We start from the raw sequence: 20101 nt of genomic DNA on the forward strand, positions 1-20101 counted from the left end.
TCAGCAAAACCTGGCAGCCCTTAGCTATTCCCCAGCAAGGACGAGCACATGGAAAAGGCTGGAAAAGTCAGTGGTGTGATGTGGCTGCTGGCAGTGCCAAAGGGACTGGGGATGGATGGTGCTGGGATCATGAAGGAGCCGTCCAGCGCCTCCCCGTCCTGTGCTGGTCCTCTCGAGCTTAGGTCAGGACCCTGCAGTTGAAAATGCATCACTTGTCTAGAGGGGTAAGGGGAAGAGAGGTGTTCTGAAACAGTATCTTACATGGGAGCTGATAGGAAGTAGGAAAAGAGACCAAGTGGGTTCAGAGTAACCCCAGAAGCACTGGAGGGCTTTGGTGTACATGGGGCGCCCTTACTCAGTGCAACCTGGAGGTCAGAGCTGGGTCTGCTGGGTGGACGGTACAGGCAGGCCTGGTTTTGCTCCCTGAAGATTCTGTCTTAGCAAGTAGAGTGATTGGAATCAGAGTGGCCTCTCCCTGGGACAAGGAATTGCCTGCCACTGGATGACAGTAGACTGAGCAGGCTGTGACTTGGCTGTGCCAGTCTCCCCTCTCCAAACCTCATATGACAGGGCTGGCATGGTCATCTGATGTCTGTCGGGGGGTGGGCGTTCGCACTGGCCCTGTGTGTGTGGGGAGTCCGAGGGGGGAGGCCCCAGCACTGGCGTGGTCAGTATTGAACTGGTTTCAGGCTTCCTGCCCAACATGTGTTGTGATTCTGGACATGTGACTGGGCTTGATTTTTGTAGTGGAGCGGTGCACTTCAACTATTATTGGTTCCGTAGAGAGGGGCTAACACACGTCTCCAACATCAAATTGAAAATCATATGTTTGTGTGTGCACACGCATAGACATGTGTGTGTGCTATCTAGATGTGAATGTACAGACATGTAGGATTATCTCTGGGAAAGGAGTGGAGTTAGTAGAGAGGGTGGTACTGAAGGAGAACTTAAATATTTTAATTACTTTTATCTCTATCTTAAAAAAGTAAAAACAAAACCAAACAAAAAACAAAGCAAGCCAACTTCTTAGGTAGAACAGCTGTATTCCAGTATTCCTCAGGGCTCCTGAGGGCTTGTGCATCTCTGGCTCTGCCCGCTCCCTCTCTAGCTCAGCTGGTCTCGAGTGGCGCCCGGGAATCCGCATCTCTGACAAGTTCCAGATGCTGTAGCTGACTGGGGCCGCACTTGCAGAACCAGTGCTGTGGACAGTGGGAGGGGGTCTGTGTGCCTGTGGTCTGCGTTTGCAGCCACTGCCGGTGAGGAGCATTAAAGACCAGAACCTTCTTCTCCCCTTGTGACCCCATTCTCTTTCCCCAGGCATGGTTCCACTGTCAGGGACGTGTGATGCACACACAACCACCAGGCATTTCAGTCACTTTTGTGCCGATGTGTTTTGTCTTTTTAGCCAGGAAGACCAAGAAACAGGTGTTTGTCAGCTATAACCTTCAAAACACAGACAGTAACTTCGCATTACTGGTAGAAAACAGGATCAAGGAAGAAATGGAGGCTTTTCCGGAAAAGTTCTAGCAGAGTGGCGGAAGTGAGGATTTGTAACTTATGTACAATAATATACATTGAAATAAAGGGATTGAATTTCACTGTTTGTCATTAGGTTAATGTGTTTACATTTTGTTTTTAAATCTTAATCTAACTTTCCTTCTTTCGCTCACCAGAGTGTGGGCCAGAAAGCTGCAATCCATCAGTCTGGGGAAGGAGAAGAGCAAAATGGCAGGCGTGTGTGTGTGTGTGTGTGTGTGTGTGTGTGTGTGCGCGCGCCCGCGCTCAGCAATAGGGAACAGGGGTTAAAATGGGATTTTGTTGGGACTGCAGAGGGCTAATCTATAGTGTAGGAAAGAGGTAAATTAGTCATGACCCTGCTGTGTACAGATGGAGTAAGCGGCATGGCAATCCAGTGTCAGTTATGGTATTTCTCTACTTCATTGTTATGAGTCCAAGTGCGTTAGCTCCTTCTTGCTCATCTTGCTACCATTGTCTTTCTTTTCTCCAAAGTCCCAAGCACCTGCTTTGGTTACCTTAGCCTTTTTCTGCCTGCCACTTGTAGTGGGTTCCAATCTCTAGTTCCACGTGCTACAAATTTTCTTTTACACTCCTTTCTAAAAGCCAGTATGTCATGGGTCTGGGTTTCCAAACTCGGGCTTCATGTTCGAATCCCTGGAGGTGGTCTTCACCGATTGCCCATGCCTGGCCCTTCCCCAGAGACTCAGAGGGCCTGGGGCCCAGGCTTTGGCAGATTTGAAAAGCTCCCCACATGCTGCCCAGTACAGGCGAGGTTGAGAACCACTGGCAAAGAACTTTCTAATCTTCAAAGGCCCATCTGGTGGTGGATTGTTTAGGGCCCTGTAACAGGATTCATGCAGGGGCACAAGTCTTGTATGGAGCCTGTGGTAGGCAGCCCGGGGTGGTTACACTTTGGCCAAGACATAAGGGCACTTGAGAGGAGCAGGTCTGAGGTTCGAGATGCTTGCCTCCTTTACAGACTTCCTGTGCTGACCTCCGAGGCTGCGGCCACCACATAGCTTGGAAGCACAGTGGGCATCTCTCTAAGAAGAGTAAGTAACACAAAATCAGGGCTATGGAGAGAAGAGTTTGGTATAAATACTTTATTAAAGAAATAGTGTTTTCTTGTTAAAAAATACTACATTAAAGAAGAGAGTTTTGGGTTATCAGAACTTCCTCACAGAATCACAGTGTAAGAGAGTCCTCTCTTGACCTCTCTAGGAACCATCAGGTCATGGGTTAGCAGGACATCAGTACACACGAGGAAAGAACTCTTCAGTTTGCTGATGGCCCTTGCTTCTCAGGTGGTCTGAGAACATCTCTAAGGGAACAGTTTGCGTGCAATCCGACCTCTGCCTCTGCCTGCCTTTAAGATTAGGACCCTGCAGGCGAGGTGAGAGGCCGCCCGCTGTCCCCCCGGGGTGAGAGCAAAGACTCGGTTTACAGAGGCGCTGAAGTAGGGACAGTGAGAGCTGCATAAACAGGTAGAGTTTTTATTACTTGTAGTCAATGGTTGTGAAATGCCCTTCATTGGATACCATCAGATGAGGTAGGGAAGACATTACAGTGGAAATTTGTTAATGGGGCAACATTTTTTATTTCTGTACATTTACATACAAATTTTCCCCAAAGGTACAACAGATGTGACATCATGCAGACGTTTAGCTTTGAACGACAGTTCAGAACTCAGTTTAGGCTTGTGCTATGAACGAGCACCTCCAGAGGAACCCCGGTCGACACGTACAGTAACACGGTTCTTACACAGAAACCTCAGATGTGGGGGTTGCCGAGAGGACAGAGGGAGGGAAGTATTCCCCACTACACGTAACACACTGTACTGCTTTTCCAAAACACACAATACATTGAAGTGAGGTGTTCTTTAAGAGTTGAAGTGTGGGCTCCCCCAGCACGTGCTGTGCACCCGCGCGCCACTTAGGGGCCGGGCGATGCAATGGTCACACAGGTCATTTAATGGCACTTCAGTCATTTCTTGTTTGGCTCTAGGAAGTGGTCATGTTTGAGTGCAGTTACTTCCTTTATGAGGTTTAGTTTTGCTCTCTTTCTCTTCTGTGGCCAAACAAACCTACCAGCCCCCTTCTAGTCGCATGTGATTTTACTCTTTTAGAAAATAAAGCGCTTAAAACGGTTTCCTTATTTGTCTGGGGCGCTAACGTTTCGGGTATGTGGTGTTACTGCTGACTTCTGGAAGAGAACAAAATGAAGAAGTATCCAGCCCTGACTCAGGTGTTCACATTTGTGCATAACTTTTATTGGAAGGGGATCACAGCTCCCTGATAGGATAGCAGGGTGCAGGAGTGGGTGGCAGAGGAGGAAGCTGGAGCACGTACCTTGGGATGTCTCCCCGGGCAGCTGGTGGAGGGGTAGAGGTGGTGGGGAAAGCCGACTTGAAGTAGCAGGTGCCTGAGAAGTGTTTCCTCACTAAGCACGAAGGAAATAGGACTGAGGAGTCCATTCGTTACTGACCTGCGCCAGGGAGCTGGTGGCTGCAGACCCCTCCCTTACCAAGCAGGGCAGGTGCAGACGGCTCAGACTCTGGGGGGCCCCTGCTGCCTCGCTCACTTGGTATGGGATCGCCCTGAGCTCGGCCCACATGGAACCTTTCCTGCCTTGTCTACATCTCATAAAGGTGTTTGTTCCTTAAGAGCTTCAGGTATCCCGAAGCCAAACCAGCAACAGAGCAGGAGCTCAGCCTAAGCCTGCGGAGAGGAGTTGTGGGACCTCTTTGTTGGTGAGTCAGCCATGTTCACATCTGCTAGACTTTGGTCCCAAGAGCCCAGCCCTCATAGCTAGCTTCTCTTCTAGTCCGGATCACTGAAGCGACAGTGTTGACGGCTGTCTCCTCTGGACTGGTCTTTACAGTTGTCCCATCACATGGAGATCAGAGACCAAGGAACAGGACTTTGTATGTCCCGTGCCTCGCCTCTGCCTTCCTGGCTAGAGATGACTGATGGCACTTGACAGCTTTGGGACGGTTCTCACAAAAGGTCCGTGCAGACGGCGAGCGAACATGCCCAAGTCCTGGAGGACAGCAAGTGGGCTGTCCTGGCCCTGGGGTGAGGGATGCAGACATATACCTGGCCAGGTGCGGCCCCGGGGGCCACGCAGGCTCCTTCCCACTTTCCCACCCGCCCAGTGGCCTGCGCTTACTGGGTCTTGCCGCACGGTGGCTCTGTAGTAAGTACTCTGAAAAAGGCAAACGGTATTCCCACAAGTTTGGCACACGAAGGCTGCAGAGATGTAAAGATCTCAAATTAAGGTGAATGCAGACTAACATTGAAACATGGAATCAAAGTGACTTAAAAGAGATGAAGGGAGGTGCGGGTGAGCTGGGCTTGGAGCAGCTGGAGCTGGGGAGAGACTGCCAGGAGGCCTTTGTTCCCAGGCACCAGTGATGAAACAGATAATGCAGTTTACTCCCTGGAATCGTGCCTGCCTACAAGTTTGCTCACCTCCTCACACTGTTTTCATTCCGTCGTACTGGGGTCTAGCAGTTTTGGAGGAGGCTGGTGGGTGGACTGCGAACAGACCAGTTGGAAAGCTGGACGGGGAGAAAGGGAAGTTTCGTCAGCCTCTTTCCTGGCCCTTTTGAGTTCTAGCAGCTGTCCATTGGAAGTCACCTAACTGCTGCACAGACTCAAGACCACAATTTCCCAGGAAGAACACAGCTTACAGCAAAGACATGTGTCACAAAGTGCAGAGGTGGACAATTCTAGAAAGAAACCAGGCTGTCCAAAAAATCGGGTGCCTGTGTTGCTACAAGGCAGTGCCTGCCTGCACCAATGAAGCTTGTTTGTTCGTGGCCCCTGGATGTCCTTGAGGAGGCCCTCCATGTCTCCCATGATGCGCCCCTCAGATAGGCGCAGAAAGTCTGACCTGGAAAGGCAGGACGAAGCCTTCACTGTCTGGGACGCAATGAGGAACACAAAGAAAACCCTTGGCTGTTGGGGGCGGGGTGGGTGTTGAACTTTGGTGAGTTATTGCTTTCTCTCAACTGGTCTTGATGCTTGGAGAGGCCAGACGTCGGGTGGACTCACCTGTGAGAGTCCTTGCCCTCCCCCCACTCCGTGCTGACAGAAGTGACAGGAAGCAGGAAGCAGGCAAAGGCAGGGCTGCGTGGGGGAGTGGCTCCCACAGGCTTTGCAGTCTGTCAGTGTGAAGTCAGTGAGAGCTGACAGTCATCCAGGCTGGTGATTTCCACGCGGCGTGTGCTCAAGATGTGGGTGACGGGCCGTGTCCTGGAGAGCACCCCTTGCTCCTGTGGGCTTGCCTCAGTGGTCTGTCAGTTTCCTATTGGTTTTCAGTTCAGAAAGTAGCCTCATGTTCAGGTTGTGCTGGCGAGGAAGCCGAGTGTGACAGAGGGGACTTTCCTGCTGGAGCTAAACCCGGGAAGGAGTATGACTGACGTTACCAAGCCTCACCTCTCCACACCTTTGCTTGTGGTGAGCTTGGCCAGGAGAACCCATGTTGACAAACCATAGCCTTAGTACCCCTCGTTACTTAGGATTTCTGGTGAAATGTTTACACTTTACCCCAAGGAGCTTCCAGCGTCAAGTACAAAAGGATGATCTCGAAGGAAAGACTAAGCTGGTTTTAATGATATTTGGGAGCTGCTTTCCCCCAGCACATGGAACAGAAGCTCTTACCTCATAAACACACACACAAAAAAACCCTTTAAAAACCATACACAGACTCTCTAGCAAAATCCTACTCATTTACATTTCACTCTGTCTACAATGCAGTCATGGAGCCACTCCATGACAGGTCAGTCTGTCCGCACACAGGCAGGCGGCCTCGTGGGGCGTGGGCCCAGAGTGAGTGACCCCTGGCTCCGCAGTGGGGTGCTGGGCGAGCATGGTGTGACCTCCAGGGCCGCTGTGCTGGCTACTTACAGCGTTCTCCTTGGCAACCGTGTCCCTCTTCCGAAGGAGGTGGTTCTGTTTCGAGATCAGTTAGAGGAAAGGGAATAAAGTGCTTCTCGTAAAAATGACCAAAATAAATACAAACATTTCATGGCAGAAAAGAAAGTCTGAAGGGTTATTTTCAAAGAGTTTGCTTCCTCATACATGATCCTTAAAGTTCTGGAAAGACAGAATTTACCCACACCAGCTGACGGTCTTGGGATCCACGGCAGCAGCAGCAGAACATTATTTTCCTGCCCCCCAGCCACGTGTTTGGTCCCTGGTCTGTAAACCTGTGCCCAAACAGCCCCCAAGTCCCCGGTGCCCACAGTGCCCCCTATAGGGAAGGCCGTGCCCAGAGCTACATGGACTTCATGCCATTGGCCGTGGCATTCTCAGGCAGCCCGTCCCCTGCAGTGGCCGCATCGTGGAGGCCGGAGTAGTCCTTGAGCTCGGCGTTGGTGAGCAGGAGGGGCTGCTCCCCCTTCTTGTGGGGCAGGAGCGGCTGCCGAGTGTAGTGCTCCCCATTGGAGATGTTCTCGGGCAGGTTCTGGTTCCTGCTCTCAGGCAGCAGGAGGATGCAGATGATGCAGATGAGCGTGCAGCAGGCAAAAATTATGTGGTGCAGGAAGTAGCCTTTCTGGTTGTGCAGGTCGATGATGGGCGCCGTTAGCATGCCGAAGCCCGCGCTGGCCAGCACCAGCCCCAGCCCGCCGCACCTGTGGGGAGAGCACAGGCACACGTGGTTAATGGCCGTGGGGGGGCCTGGGCCCTCCCAGAGTGGGGCCACGTGAGTGGGACCACGGGGCCAACTGGGGCCTGGCTCGCGCAGGACCCCTCCTCCCACCACCCAAAACCCCGAGCGCATCCCACCTGTGGGATATCCCAGACCACTTTCGCCTTGGTTATCTTTGTACTGCTTCTAGTTAACATCGTCTCTCGCCAGCTCAACATTTACTTTATTTCGAAAGGCAGTGTTAAAATACTACTGTAAATGGGAAAGCACTCGCCATAAATAATATGCAATGACACAGTATTAGTAAACTGTACTATTTCCCAAAGTTTGCTCTTCATTTGAAACAGGTCAGTGGGCGGGTGGGAGGTGGATTAGCGGGTTAAAGAGGATGTGACAGACCTGCCAGCACTCACAGAGATCTTCTCCAGCCAGAACTAGAGAGACTGGAAGATACTTTAAAAGATGGTACTTTTTCTCACTGTGAGTTCCTATTCATTGTTGTGTCCCGTATATTTCCTGAAATCATTCTGCACACCACCAGTGGAAGTGGTCCCGTCTCTGAGCTGCAGTGCCAGAGGCCACGTGCTGTGACTGAGTGGGAGCCTAGAGCATGCGCCATTCATCTCCACTCCTCTGCTATTTGGGGGAACCTACCAGAGTCCCAGAGAGATTAGGAGATACACAACATTTAAAAAGTCCATCATCACTCGAACAGCTCTCCTTTGACATAAGTGTATTTTGGGGGAGAAGGGGTCTGGTGGTCTCTGGGAAGCAGTGCAGTGCCGGACTGCAGAAAAGTGGACCGTGGTGTCCACATGACAGGAAGTCATGGCCCCACTGTGTCATGCAGTGCACAGGCCAGGGAGGGCTGGCTGGTCTTAAGGAAGGGGGAGTGGAGTTCTCTGCTTCCCATCAGAGTGCGGACACCCACACCAGTGGGCAGAGGGTGTGGGGGTGTGGATCTTGGTCGGTTTAAAGAAGAGCTTCCACTGGAGTTGCTTAAGAGCTGTGCCCCCACCCTTTAGTGAGGAGACCTTTATTCTTGGATGCCCCTAGGCAGAAGGCTCCTGCGGCAGGCTCTCGCGGAGCCTCTGGTTCTCTTGGTTGGCACTACAGGTGGCTCTGCCTCATCAAAAAACTGACCTACAAGGGCATGAGACACCAGATCAACAGACAAAGGTCAACTATATGTCTACACACCAGCAACAAAGAAGGTGAAAATGAAATTAAGAAAATTCCATTTATCATAATATCAAAAGAACAAGAAGATACCTAGAAATAAGTAAAAAAAAAAAAAAAGAAAAAGGCAAGACTTGGGGCACCTGAGTGGCTCAGCCAATTAAGCATCTCACTCTTGATTTTGGCTCAGATTGTGATCTCAGGGTCATGGGATTGAGCCCACATTGGGCTCGTGCTCCGCACAGAGTTTGCTTATCCCTCTCCCTCTGCTCCTCCCTGCACTCACACGTGCACATGCGCACTCGCTCTCTCTCAAAGAAAATCTCAAAAAAAAAAAAATGCAGGACTTGCATACTAAAAACTATAAATCACTCTTAAAAGAGAAAATCCAATATATAAAATAAATGAAGAGTCAGTCCATGTTCATGGATTGGAAGATCCAGTACCGTTAAGATGGCAGTTCTTCCATCTTAGGTGGAATGTATAGGTTTTACACAATCCCTGTCAAATTTCCAGATGATATGTACCCCCCCACACCAGAAATTATAATCTGATCCCAAGACTTAGATGGGAATGCAAAAGACCCAGAACAGCCAGAACAATTTTGAAACTTAGCGAAATTCAAGGACTTATTGTCTCAATTTCAGAACTTCATGTAAAGCTATATTAATAGTGTGGTCTTGGTGTATCAACAGATCAGTGGAACAGCTGAGAGTTCAGAAGTGAACTCTCATATTCATGGTCATACTCATGGTCAAACTCATATTCATGGTCAGCTGACTTTTGACAGAGGCAAATTCAATAGGGAAAAGAGTCCTTCAACAAGTGGCTGGTTATCCAGGCGCAAGAGAAAGCAGCTGGGCCTTTATGTAACATGATACATGAACTCAGAATGGGTTACTGACATGAATGTAAGTGCTAAACCTGTAACACTTTTAAGAAGAAAATACAAAGGGAAATGGTGATCTTAGGTGAGACAGATTTCTTACATGTGACACCAAAAGCAGGATCTAGAAGAGAAAATGATCAATAGGACTTCCCCAAAACAAAAAAAACAACAACAACAAAAAAACCAACTTGTTCTCCTAAAGTGCAGAAGTTTTTTTTTTTTTTTAAATTTTTGTTATTTATTTATTTATTTCTGAAGAAAATGGAAAGAGAAAAAACAGACTGGGAAAACATAGTTACTGAGGATGTCTGAAAAAGGATCTGTATCCAGAATATATAAAGAACTGTCAACCAATTTAAATAATGGGCCAGGGATTTGAATAGACACTTCTTCAAAGACACTATACAAAGTATAAAACATTCAAAGCACCCGAGCAGATGTACAATATCCCTGGCCATTAGATGCATACCCCAAGCACAATGAGATACCACCTCACACACACCAGGACAGCAATGATCAAAAACGCAGATAATGGGAGGCACCTGGGGGCCTCAGTCGGTGCAGCGTCTGCCTTTGGTGCAGGTCATGATCCCAGAGCCCTGGGATCCAGCCCCACATTGGGCTCTCTGCTCATCAGGGAGTCTGCTTCTCCCTCTCCTGCTACTCTCCCTGCTTGTGTTCTCTTAAATAAAAAAATAAAATCTTAAACAAACCAGAGTGACAAGTGTTCGTGAGGCTGCACAGAGAATGAGACCCCCAACCACCACCTCTAGAAAGGGAAAGGGGGGCAGCGGCCGTGGAAGCACTTGTCAGTATCTGCAACAGTTAAATGAGAACTCTGCTCTCATGAGACCTAGGAAACCTAGAGCCCACAGAAACTCAGAATTGAATATTCGCTGCAGCATTATTTATAATAGCCCCAAATCCGAAAGAATCCTGGCGTCTACCACCTGGTGAGATAAACTGTGGCACATCCGGGACAATGGAACAGTACCCTATAGTAAGGATTGTAGCACTGACACCTGCCACAGTGTGGAGGAATTTCAAAAATGTTATACTACATGTTACAAAAATGTTATACTAATGTTATACAAAATTTCGAAAAAGTGGGGGGGGGCGTTTGGGGGGGGTGGGGGACAGATCTACAGAGACCAAAAGCAGATTACTGATTGCCTGGGGCTGTGAGTGGGGACAGGGAGCACTGCAAAGGGCAAGGAGGGAACTCTCTGAGGTGATGGAAATGTCTGATATCTGGATTTATGGGGATGATGGCGCCAAAGATGATTGACTTGTATGTTTAAAATGCATGCATTATATAGTATGTAAATTATACTGCAGTAAATCTTAAAAAAAAAAACAAAAACAAAAAACAACCAAACCCAACACTGTTCTATCTGTGGGGTCTGGGGTGTCCTTTAACACAAAGCCCCAAAGCTTCCAGTGTGGGGCAACCACCCAGGCCTCCCCTCTGTCCCCCCGGCTGCTCAGGCTGGGGCGGGGGTTCTGCTCTGCTTGGCTCAGCAGTGGGCTCCCTCTTCCTGGGGCCTTCCCAGGGCCTTGCTGTCAACAGTGAACCGACAGTCCCTGCTGTCTACAGCAGGCCCTCTGGCTGGCCAGTCCTAGATCCACGAGTGACAAAAACGAGGGGGGACTCAGTGTCTGGGGCTCCCCAGGTCGACAGCTGTCCCTAAGGGCCACCGTAAAGCAGATGAATCCGTTTGATGGTCAAGACATGAAGGAGCACAGAAAAGAAACACTTTTTCTCAAAGAGTGGAACAGAAGACTGACAATCATGCGTGCATGCTTGGGACAATGTTGGGGGGGTGATTCTCCCTTCCTCATTTGTCATGTTCTGTAGCAACAATGAAAGGCACTGCTCTCTTTCCCTTCTCTCAGCCCCAAATAAGAAAAGGCCTTGTACCTCTGCTCACGGGAGGGGGTTCCTCACAGCCCTCGTGCTGGGTGGGGAGAGGTGGGACACACTGACCTCAGGGCAAAGCCAGCGCCTGGGAGTAGCCAGACTCTTCCCTGTCTCTGGCCTCCTCTGTCCAGCTGCACCCAAGCCCCATGGCTTCCAGTTCGGCCAGTCTGGGTCACACTCCCTTAACCGGCATGTCTTGCTTTCTCCTACTCCCTGGGGCTCTTTCCTCACTGGTGACACAGTGACTCTTCTAGAATGTGGAGTGAATCATGCCACTCCCTTTCTCAGAGTCCTTCAAGGGCTCCCTCCTGCCTCTAGCTGAGCCCTGGCCCCTGCACCTGCCTGACCTGCACCCCCAGTCCCCGAGCCCCTTGGCTCTCTCCCTCACTTTCTCTGTGAGGAGGCTGTGGCCTCTCTGCTCAGCTCAGGTCAGCCAGGTTCCCCAGGGGCAGTAGTTTCCTCACATGCTGCCAAAGAGGGAGCGGAGGCCCTTCCTGGCGGTCCCCAGGCCTGGCACTGTTCTTGGCCCAGAGGCTCAGTGGGGTCAAGCCAGGCAGCAACTGCCGCCTAGTTCAGCAGGCCCACGTGCACAGGCCAGAGCAGCTACCAGACGCTCCCTGCTCCTTGGGCCAGAGTGCGCTGGTTAAGAGCACAGGCCAGGAACCTGTGGGCCTGGGTTTGAATCCTGCCTTCACCACCAAGCAGGCTCACCGACATGAGCCTCAGGGAGGATATGACACGGGGATAGGAAGGGCACATCAACAGAGACGGGGTGCTGGTGTCCCTGAGACTGGGCCAGGCATTCCCAAGTACATGCCGGCTGTTGTCATTCCCAGTTGTCTAAGCTCCTTCTTCCTTCTCTGTTGGCCTCCCAAGGCAGAAATCTCGCTGTATTTTTAACGTCTTTTTTTGCGGCATTAATACTGAACAAGCAACCAAGTTCAGGAGGTGAAGGGAGGACAGGGAGATGAGTGCGTTGGCTGGGGTGTTGCTGCTTCCTCCCAGGAGCACCAGGCAGTGACGGCGGGCCCGGGCCGAGCAAGGTCAAGCGCTGGGAAGGTGGTCCAGAGCCTCCAGGGATGATGGAGACCTAAAGGTGGGCGGAGCCTGTGGTGCCGCTCTGGTCCTTCCTCTTCCTCCTTCCCCGGGCCTCCCCATCCACAGCCTGCACCTGGGCCTCCTGAAGCTGCCTCTCAGCACCACCACCCCCTTCTCCTTCCAGGGGCCCCTGCTCCTGCTCACTGTCCCTTCAGAACGAAGCCTCGCTCCCTCCCGTGGCTTCCTCGCATGTACACATCCTTCCTGGGGGCCCCGTCCCTCCAGTGTGCTCCCTGCAGTCCCCCAACCCCTGCCTGCTTCTTGTGCTTGTGTCTGTGGGTCCCTCACAGACTGAAGAGACTTTCGGGGGTAGGGACCAGCTGATTGCTAAAACGGCCCCAATGAGTCACTTTTGTATCTTGAATGTGAGCTGGATGTAGCAATTTGCTTTTCACCAACAAAATATGGCAAAGGTAATGAGATGTCCCTTCCATGATTAGGTTACGAAAAGACTGACTTCTAGCAGATTCTCATGCTGGCTCTAATGAAGCAAGCTGTGATGTTGTTATACTCCAGGTGGCAGGGATCTAGGGTGACCTCCAGCCAGCAGGGAACTGAGGATCTCAGTCCAATAGTGAGGAACTGAACCCTACGTTCTGGTGAGAATGTCTGTCCCCCCCATCCACCCCAATTCCTATGTTGAGCTCCTAATCTTCAGTGTGATGGTGTCAGGAGGCCGGGAACTGCGGGAGGTGATTAGATCTGGTTTGGGAGGTGATAAGGTGCCTTAGAAAAGGCACCCCAGAGAGCTCCCTGACCCCTCCACCACGTGAGGACATGGAATCCCAAAGGGATAGAGGAAGGATGGCCACTGATAAACCAGGAAGCAGGCCAACCAAACACCAAATCTGTGGACGCCTTGATCTTGGACTTGCAGCCCCCAGAAATAAATTACTGTTGTTTATAAGCCACCCAGTCTGTGGTATTCTGGTTTAGCAGCACGAACACACGAAGATCAAGTCCTGAATGAGCTTGAAGTCCGATGCTACCCTGGCTGACTGAAGCCCATGGGAGATCCTGAAGCAGAAGGCCCAGCTAGGCCTTGCCAATTCCTGCTCACAGACACCGTGAGACAACAAGCTGGTGTTCTTTTAAGCCACTAAGTTTTGGGATAATTGTTACACAGCAATAGATAACTAGTACACACAGTGAGTGATGGAATTTCCTAGCCTTAGGTATGGAAGAAGACAGCCACCTCTCACCCAGACTGGGACGTGTCACTGGTCCCATGTGTTAGAAAGCCTTTCGCCAAGGGAGAGACAGGAAGGACTGTAGAGTAGCCACACCGTTGTGCTACTGGGCCATCAAGGGAACACAAGTAAGGAATAGCAATATTTTTTTTGGCGGGGGGAGGCATCCCCCAGATACAGGCAGACAGTCCCAGCCCACCTTCTGAAGACACTGCACCTTTCTGTTAGTATTTCTTCATATGCCTACCGTCCTTATTTAGTCTATGAGCTTGTCAAGGGCAAGGATTATTTTCTAGAATATCAACCAACACGTATTTATGCTTAATAAATATTGGATGCTTATGGATTATGCTGGCTTCCTAGGTAGGAAGGTCAGCTCACCCGAATGAATGGGGCGGGTTAAAAATAGATGACCATCAGGAAGAGTGATGGGATAGGAACCAAGAACACGGACACCTAAAATAGCCCCTTTGTCTTTTCGGTCATTCTGGCCACTTGAGAAGCTGCAAGATGTAGCGAGAGACAGACGGATGCCAGGGTTAATGGATGTGTTTCCTTGGGGCCCTGACTACCAGTAAGACATCCTTTTCTCTGCAATCTTCTGGATTTCCATGGGACCTTCCTGTCACTACATGTGGACGGCACTGACAAGCAGAGGGAGACTTAGTGCATACAAAGTCCACACATGAGTTAACTTACAGGATGGGCGGTTCCACGGACCCATGGGGAAGGGTGCAAATAGTCACGGTCAAGGCGGCAGAAGTCAGCATGGGACAAAGTCTCGCGTCATAACGCCAAAATGAGACATTAATAATTCATGTCAAATATATTTATGGTAGCATTAGACAGCTCACGGAAGTATCTGTGCACGTGTGTGTGTATAAATAAAATGCAGTCTACGTACATGTGCATATATAATATGCAATATTTCTTTATGTGTTTTTTTACAAAAGCAATTTTCTGTTTGCTTTTCTGTCAAGAATGCCTTGAAATTATTCAGTAAGGTTAGGAACCTTTAAAAGAATTTGGTATACCATTCTTGGCTTTGTGTTGTCTTTTTGAAATCTCTGTTTGGAGAACGGAGTCCTTATTTTGTGTTTGGCTCTCAAGTGCTTACCTTTCTTTCCTCCCCTAAAATGCACTCTGTGCATGTCCTGCTTTTCTTTAAACTGTCACTAGAGGGCAGCATGTACCCACGTGTAAATATCAGAGCAGGCAGCGGGCTCAATTTACAGATAAAAAATGTACAGGCAAATTTTGCCTCCCTGTGCATGAGGAGCACAGAAAATTTTAATATCCACCGGATATCTTTATTTCACTAGTAATAATATCTAAATTAAGGATACAAAAGCCGATACACAGGCAGACTTACTATTAGAAGTCGTAAGCTTAAATTAAGAATTCCACAATCTTCAAATCATTCCTTTAAACATGGGAATACCGAGCATCTTGTGTTTAAACAGAACAAACCTCCCATTTCTCACTTCCTCTTCTGTTTTACTTAATTTGTCTTGACTCCACTTCTGTGAAGTCAAGGATTAACAAATTTTTGTGCCAGTTTTGCAGAAATAATATAACTGCCAGCAATACTCGGGTAGGAATAGTTAATAATATCCATTGTCATCATTGAGGCTGGATCCTCTGGACAGACTCCTTCTCCCCCCAGCATCACTACCCTGTTTGTGACAAGGCTGTCAGTTATAACTTGTCTCATGTTAGGGCAAAGAGATGAAGTCTGGCTGAAGGACTTGCCTAAGGCCACACGGAGAAAAGTGACCTCTGCGGTCACACACACAGCCACCTGCTCTCACGTCCAGATCCAAATCTGAGGCTCGAGGCCACATTCTCTATGCTTTGCTTTTTGTCCTGCTGTGGAACGCCAAGCCTGCGTGCTGTGTCTCCTTGACCTTAGCATTTGTTGTTGTTGGTGGTGTGTATGTGTGTGTGTCTGTTATGTATATAATATATATATTTAAGACACAAATCTTTAAAAAGTTAAATAGACTCCACATGTCCCATTACACAGGCCATCTTTGTCCTTGGTGCCTGATCCTGAGGCACCTTTAGAAGGGAGGACAGCAGGGCCCAGGTTCTTAGTCCTGAGGCATGAATAGGGAGGAATCACTCAGAAGGAAGTTCTCAGAGAAGGCAAATTCCAAGAAAGAAGTTTCTAGAGAAAGGAATAGGACAGCGCAAAGGAGAGGAAGTAGAAGATATCAGGAAGGAGCAGCTGAGCTCAGACAGACCAGAGCATTAACAGCCAAGGCCTAGGGGCTTGGAGGGAGCCTGTGTGGAGCTGCCGGACAATGAAACGGGCTTGTGATCACCGGCATCTGTCTCATCTCTGAACTTTGCTGAAGGGCGAGGGGGTAGGTGATGTCCTCACAGGCGCCAGAGGGACACTGCAGAGAAAAGATGGTCCTGCACCAAAAAAACACCCCCTGCTTCTAGATGAACCGGGTCCCGGGGGCACTTCTAACTAAGCCCAAGGGCAGAGCTGCTGCAGACACAGGGTCCTCCCCGTCAGCCTGCAGAGACACCCGAGTCCCGAAGCCTCAGGAAGCGAACGGACGGAGGGCGTGTTGCCAGTGACGCCATCCAGACCAGGCCTGGGTGGGAGGGAAGCACTTGTCTGCAACAGAGAGTCTGGATGGGATCTCGCGACACCATGATCACATTCGTCAGACCCGAGTGAGTGTGTCATTCCAGGACACCGGATTTCCACGAGCCTCTGTACGAAAAAGTTCTCATCCTCCTATTTGCTCCTCCTCAGTGAATCCAGGCATCTTCCCCTGGGCTACTGGTTCTGGGTCAGAAGGGATGTTTTTAATAAAGCCTTGTAGAAAAAGGTTCATTTCGTATTAAGAAAAATGAAGCTCATGGAATATTGTATGTCAGTTACACTTCAGTGAGTAAAAGGGAAAGCTCGCACACCCCAAGCCGCTCACCCTCGTTTATCTGGGATTCAGCTGTGTGAAGGAGGGGGAGGGGACTCTGCAGGAACTGTCCCAGAGTGTGTCTGCAAGAAAGAGCCGGGCCGCTGAAGGGGCGGGGTGCAGGGGTGACTCGAGGACCCCTTCCCTCCTGGCCGGAGACCCCCATTGGCCTCGGTTTCCTTTCATCCCTCTCCGAGTACAAGAACAGCACCAAAGGTCAGATATTTTTTCTAGTGTGTCATCTTGGCAAGCCAAATCGAAGAATGTATTTGTTGAATTTCTATCCCCAAATAATCTTGGCAGGTCTGCATCAAAGAGGAAGAGGATAGTGTATTTCCTTCCGTTTAGCTTGTTAAGCAAAATCTAAAAATGACTAATGAGGTCCACCACCAGCACAGTTAAGGGGTGGCGGCCCCTAGAGAAAGGTCCACAATAATGCCAATCTATGGGGAGACCAGTGGGAAAGCCAGAGATCCGATCTTGACTTCTGCTTTAATGAAAGAACCCTCCTTGCTGGATTCTTTGGTCAAGGAAGGACATTTTAACTACGTAAAGAAAAGACACGGAGGGAGATGCTGTCTGCTTGAGACATTTTGCAGCCTTGAGCATGAAATAAGGTTCAGGCTTTTTTCTTCCCTTCGGCTTAGGAGAGGGTCGGTATAGGGTGAATTACTTGGCATTTAATTGCTTTTTTTCTTACATATACCATCCCTTGGCATCTTATTCCACAGGCACTGAGTAGCCTTCAGACTTGGCACGCATTGTAAAAATCTGGGAGAATGAAGCAAAATGAGGTCATGTGAAATTTCTCTTGTCAGCATGACTCCTGGAAATGTGGGAAGAAAGTCCATGAACCTACCTGCCTTTGCCCAAAGCCCTACCCAGCACCCGAGGGTCTAAAATAATTAGTCTGCACGAGTCCCGCCTTGACCTGTACTGGGCTCTCTTGTCTGCCCGCGTGGGAAAGTCAGGGTGGACGGGTGTTGTCATGCTGACTTCTGGGTTTTCTTTCACAGCTGAATAACTGCCTAATTTATTCACAGTTTATATGTTCGAAAAGCATGTGTGTTAGCAATGCTAATGATATTCCCATGCCAAGTTCAGTGTGATGTCAATCACAGTGAGCCCTTCTGTAAGTCACAAACAGTAATTACCAGGAAAATGACATGATTCTGTAGTTAAGTGATGCCCTTTTAACTGAAGGCAAACCCTTTTATTATGCTGTAATCTTAATAAAATCAAAGGGTAGGTACCAGCCAGGTACCACTATCTGGGACTAGCACCAAGAAAGGATCAGACCTTACTCCGTGAGCTAAGACAAGAGTAGTTAAGCCCCAGGTAACACCCCCTTTCAGATGGAAACGTACAGGGCTTTCTGCACCCTGAAAAGCTCCCTGCTCCTCTGGCTCCTTGCCTGGGCGGAGCCCGGGGTCAAGCTCTCAGCTGACTCTCGGTTGCCTCAGAGTCAAGGCAAAGCTCTCCAGCTGAAGGCCGGACATGCCCGGCACGTATGCTGCACCCTGGTCCGGAGGCCAGGGCAGGACACAACTGATGCTGGTTCATTCCACAGGAGCCTCGCTCCACACCCAGCCCTCTCCTGAGTCCTAGGGAGAAGGTGCGGGCGGGGCCCCTCCCGTGACCTACCTGATGACCGTGGGGGTGATCTCGGCACAGAAGAATACACTGAGGCTTCCCACCGCGTGGGAGGCGAACATGCCCACGATGGAAAACGTGATGGAGAACTTGTCCTTGACGCTGTCACTCATACCTGAAGGGGAATCGGAGGGAGACAGTGAGGGGGGCGGGCAGAAGGGCGGGGAAGGAGGCTGGCAAGGCAGGTGATGGGAGGGGTGCAGAGACAGCAGCGGGCCAAGGGATGGGGGAGGGACTAGGCCCACACAAGGGGTCTTCCCTTTCCCCCTTCCCAGTTCGGGGTGCAGCGTGGGGCACTCAGTTCCCTCTGGAGACCGAGGAGCACTTCTAGGTGTAACGGGTCAGACCCTCTTGGTAGAAGACGTTGTTGGGGGTTCCCGTGATTGCCTGTGGGCCGGGAATGCTGGAGCGCACGCGGATTCCAGATTCCAGAGGCCCCAAGCCGTGCCTGGCTAAGGGGAGGCTGGCGGTCTCCCCTGGGATTCTAGCAATGTCCCTTCTATCCCAGCCTCTGGAGGAAAAAGGCCTCCACCTCCAGAGAGCTCTGGCTACCCTGGCCTTAGGTTTGACCCATCCAAAGCACAGGACAGGGTATGCCAGGTTGGACTAAAGGGAATAAAAACTCCAATAACTCAACAGAAGAATTTATGGCCTGGAGGGACAGTGCTCAACCCATCTGAGCACCCTGCCAAAGGCACCAGAGTCTGACCGCACAGCCAGGCAGCGTCTAGCACAGAGCACGGGCATGCGGTTGGGGTTGTACATTTGGGGCACAGCCCAGTTCCCTGCAAAGCATATCCTGAATGCAGGGGACCTCAGAGCAGACAGTCCCGGCAGCACGGGCTCGGAGCAGGCCAGGCACGTGCGACCAGCAGCAACGCCATCCCCGTGGCCAAGAGCAGCCAGCTGCTGTGATGGACAAAGGGGGACAGCAACTTCCCCTGGCGGCACAGTCAGCAGGGTGTCCGGCACTCCCTGGGGGTTTCTCATGTCACCCAGGCACCATCCCTAAGACTGGCTGCAGCAGGGCTCCAGACTGACTGCCGAGGCCAGAGCGGGGGTTGGGTGGGGTTGGGGGAGGCCATGCGTGCAAGCCAGGCACAGACTGAGAAACGAGGTGCTCTTTCTAGAGGCAAGAGGGAATAGAGAATACAAATGTATGCTTATAGTGTCCAACCTACGGCCAACTTCAGCTGCAACTCTTGAAGGATAAGGAGAGAGGGGTAGAGAGAGGGAAGGAAACCACAGTCTGTGAGTCTTGACGAAAAGGCCCGCGTGGGTGCAATAAAAAGCGGTCAAGTGCACGGTGCAGGCCTCGGGACTCACCTGAGTCTGGATGCTGGCTGTACTTCCCAATCACTGCGGCCCCGGAAGTGACGGCCCCCAGGCGGATGCGGGTGAAGACAGTGCGTAGAGAGGGGGGAAAGAAAGCCTGTTAGGTATGAAGCCGCTACCCTGCTTTTCCATGACTGGCTTCTCCGTGACCTCCCTTCCAGCCTGGATTGGCCCCCTGCCCCCTGCCAGGCCCGTGGGGAGCAGGGCCAACACCTGCTGTGGGCCAGTTGTTAGAAGGATACAGAGACCTGTGGGCAACAGAGCCCCTGGACACGGCCTGGCTTCCAGATGTGGGGGGAAATGGAACTCTTCAGGACAGAGACCCCAGCGCTCCTCTAGACCTCTAGCTGAAGGATTAATTTCTTGTGAACAATTCTCCCCGAGTCACTGCTGGTCTGTGCTGCAGGGAGCAGCAAGGACCGCAGGGACAGACCCGTCAGGAAGCATTTCCGTGTGCTCTGAGCCCTGAGGCTCACGGCTTCTTGTGTGCATCTAGTTCCTGGAGCTTTCCTGTTCAGGGACAAGGAGGGCACCTGTGACGCCCCCAAGGGGCTGCCCCTCCCTGCACCCAAGGTTCAGGAGCTTGCACAGGGCTCCCTGGAAGGGTAGCCTGGGCGGCCCCTGCCAGGGGACAGACACCACTTCTCTGTTTCCTTATTTGTCACAGCTGAAAATAAGACCTGTCTCCCAGCAAGAGGCAGAATGCATAGGAACAGGACCAGATTAG

The 20101-nt window shown here is 50.7% G+C and overlaps 2 protein-coding genes across 5 annotated transcripts in view; one reads left to right on the forward strand and one right to left on the reverse strand.

Annotated features, from left to right (window-relative positions):
- The window catches only part of PSMG4 (proteasome assembly chaperone 4), a 35899-nt gene that overhangs the window by 13275 nt on the left and 2523 nt on the right, over positions 1-20101 (forward strand). The window contains exon 3 of one of the 3 annotated variants that reach the window (XM_082730911.1): positions 1318-1598. The exons of 1 other annotated variant lie outside the window; for it this stretch is intronic. In XM_082730911.1, the coding sequence (XP_082587037.1) occupies positions 1318-1442 (125 nt within the window). In that variant the 3' untranslated portion in view covers positions 1443-1598. Of the gene's footprint in view, positions 1-1317; positions 1599-20101 lie in introns of those variants that run through there. One more of the 3 variants, XM_082730912.1, reaches the window with a different exon arrangement.
- Positions 2992-20101, reverse strand: part of SLC22A23 (solute carrier family 22 member 23) — a 172130-nt gene continuing 155020 nt past the window's right edge. Inside the window, exons 8-11 of one of the 2 annotated variants that reach the window (XM_082730877.1) lie at positions 19366-19398; positions 19217-19240; positions 18031-18154; positions 2992-7156 (exon numbers count right to left, since the gene is read on the reverse strand). In XM_082730877.1, coding sequence (XP_082587003.1) covers positions 6799-7156; positions 18031-18154; positions 19217-19240; positions 19366-19398 — 539 coding nt within the window. In that variant the 3' untranslated portion in view covers positions 2992-6798. The remainder of the gene's footprint in view (positions 7157-18030; positions 18155-19216; positions 19241-19365; positions 19399-20101) is intronic. The other variant, XM_082730878.1, reaches the window with a different exon arrangement.

Source organism: Mustela nivalis, assembly GCF_964662115.1.
Source record: "Mustela nivalis genome assembly, chromosome: 5".
Taxonomy (NCBI): Eukaryota; Metazoa; Chordata; class Mammalia; order Carnivora; family Mustelidae; genus Mustela; species Mustela nivalis.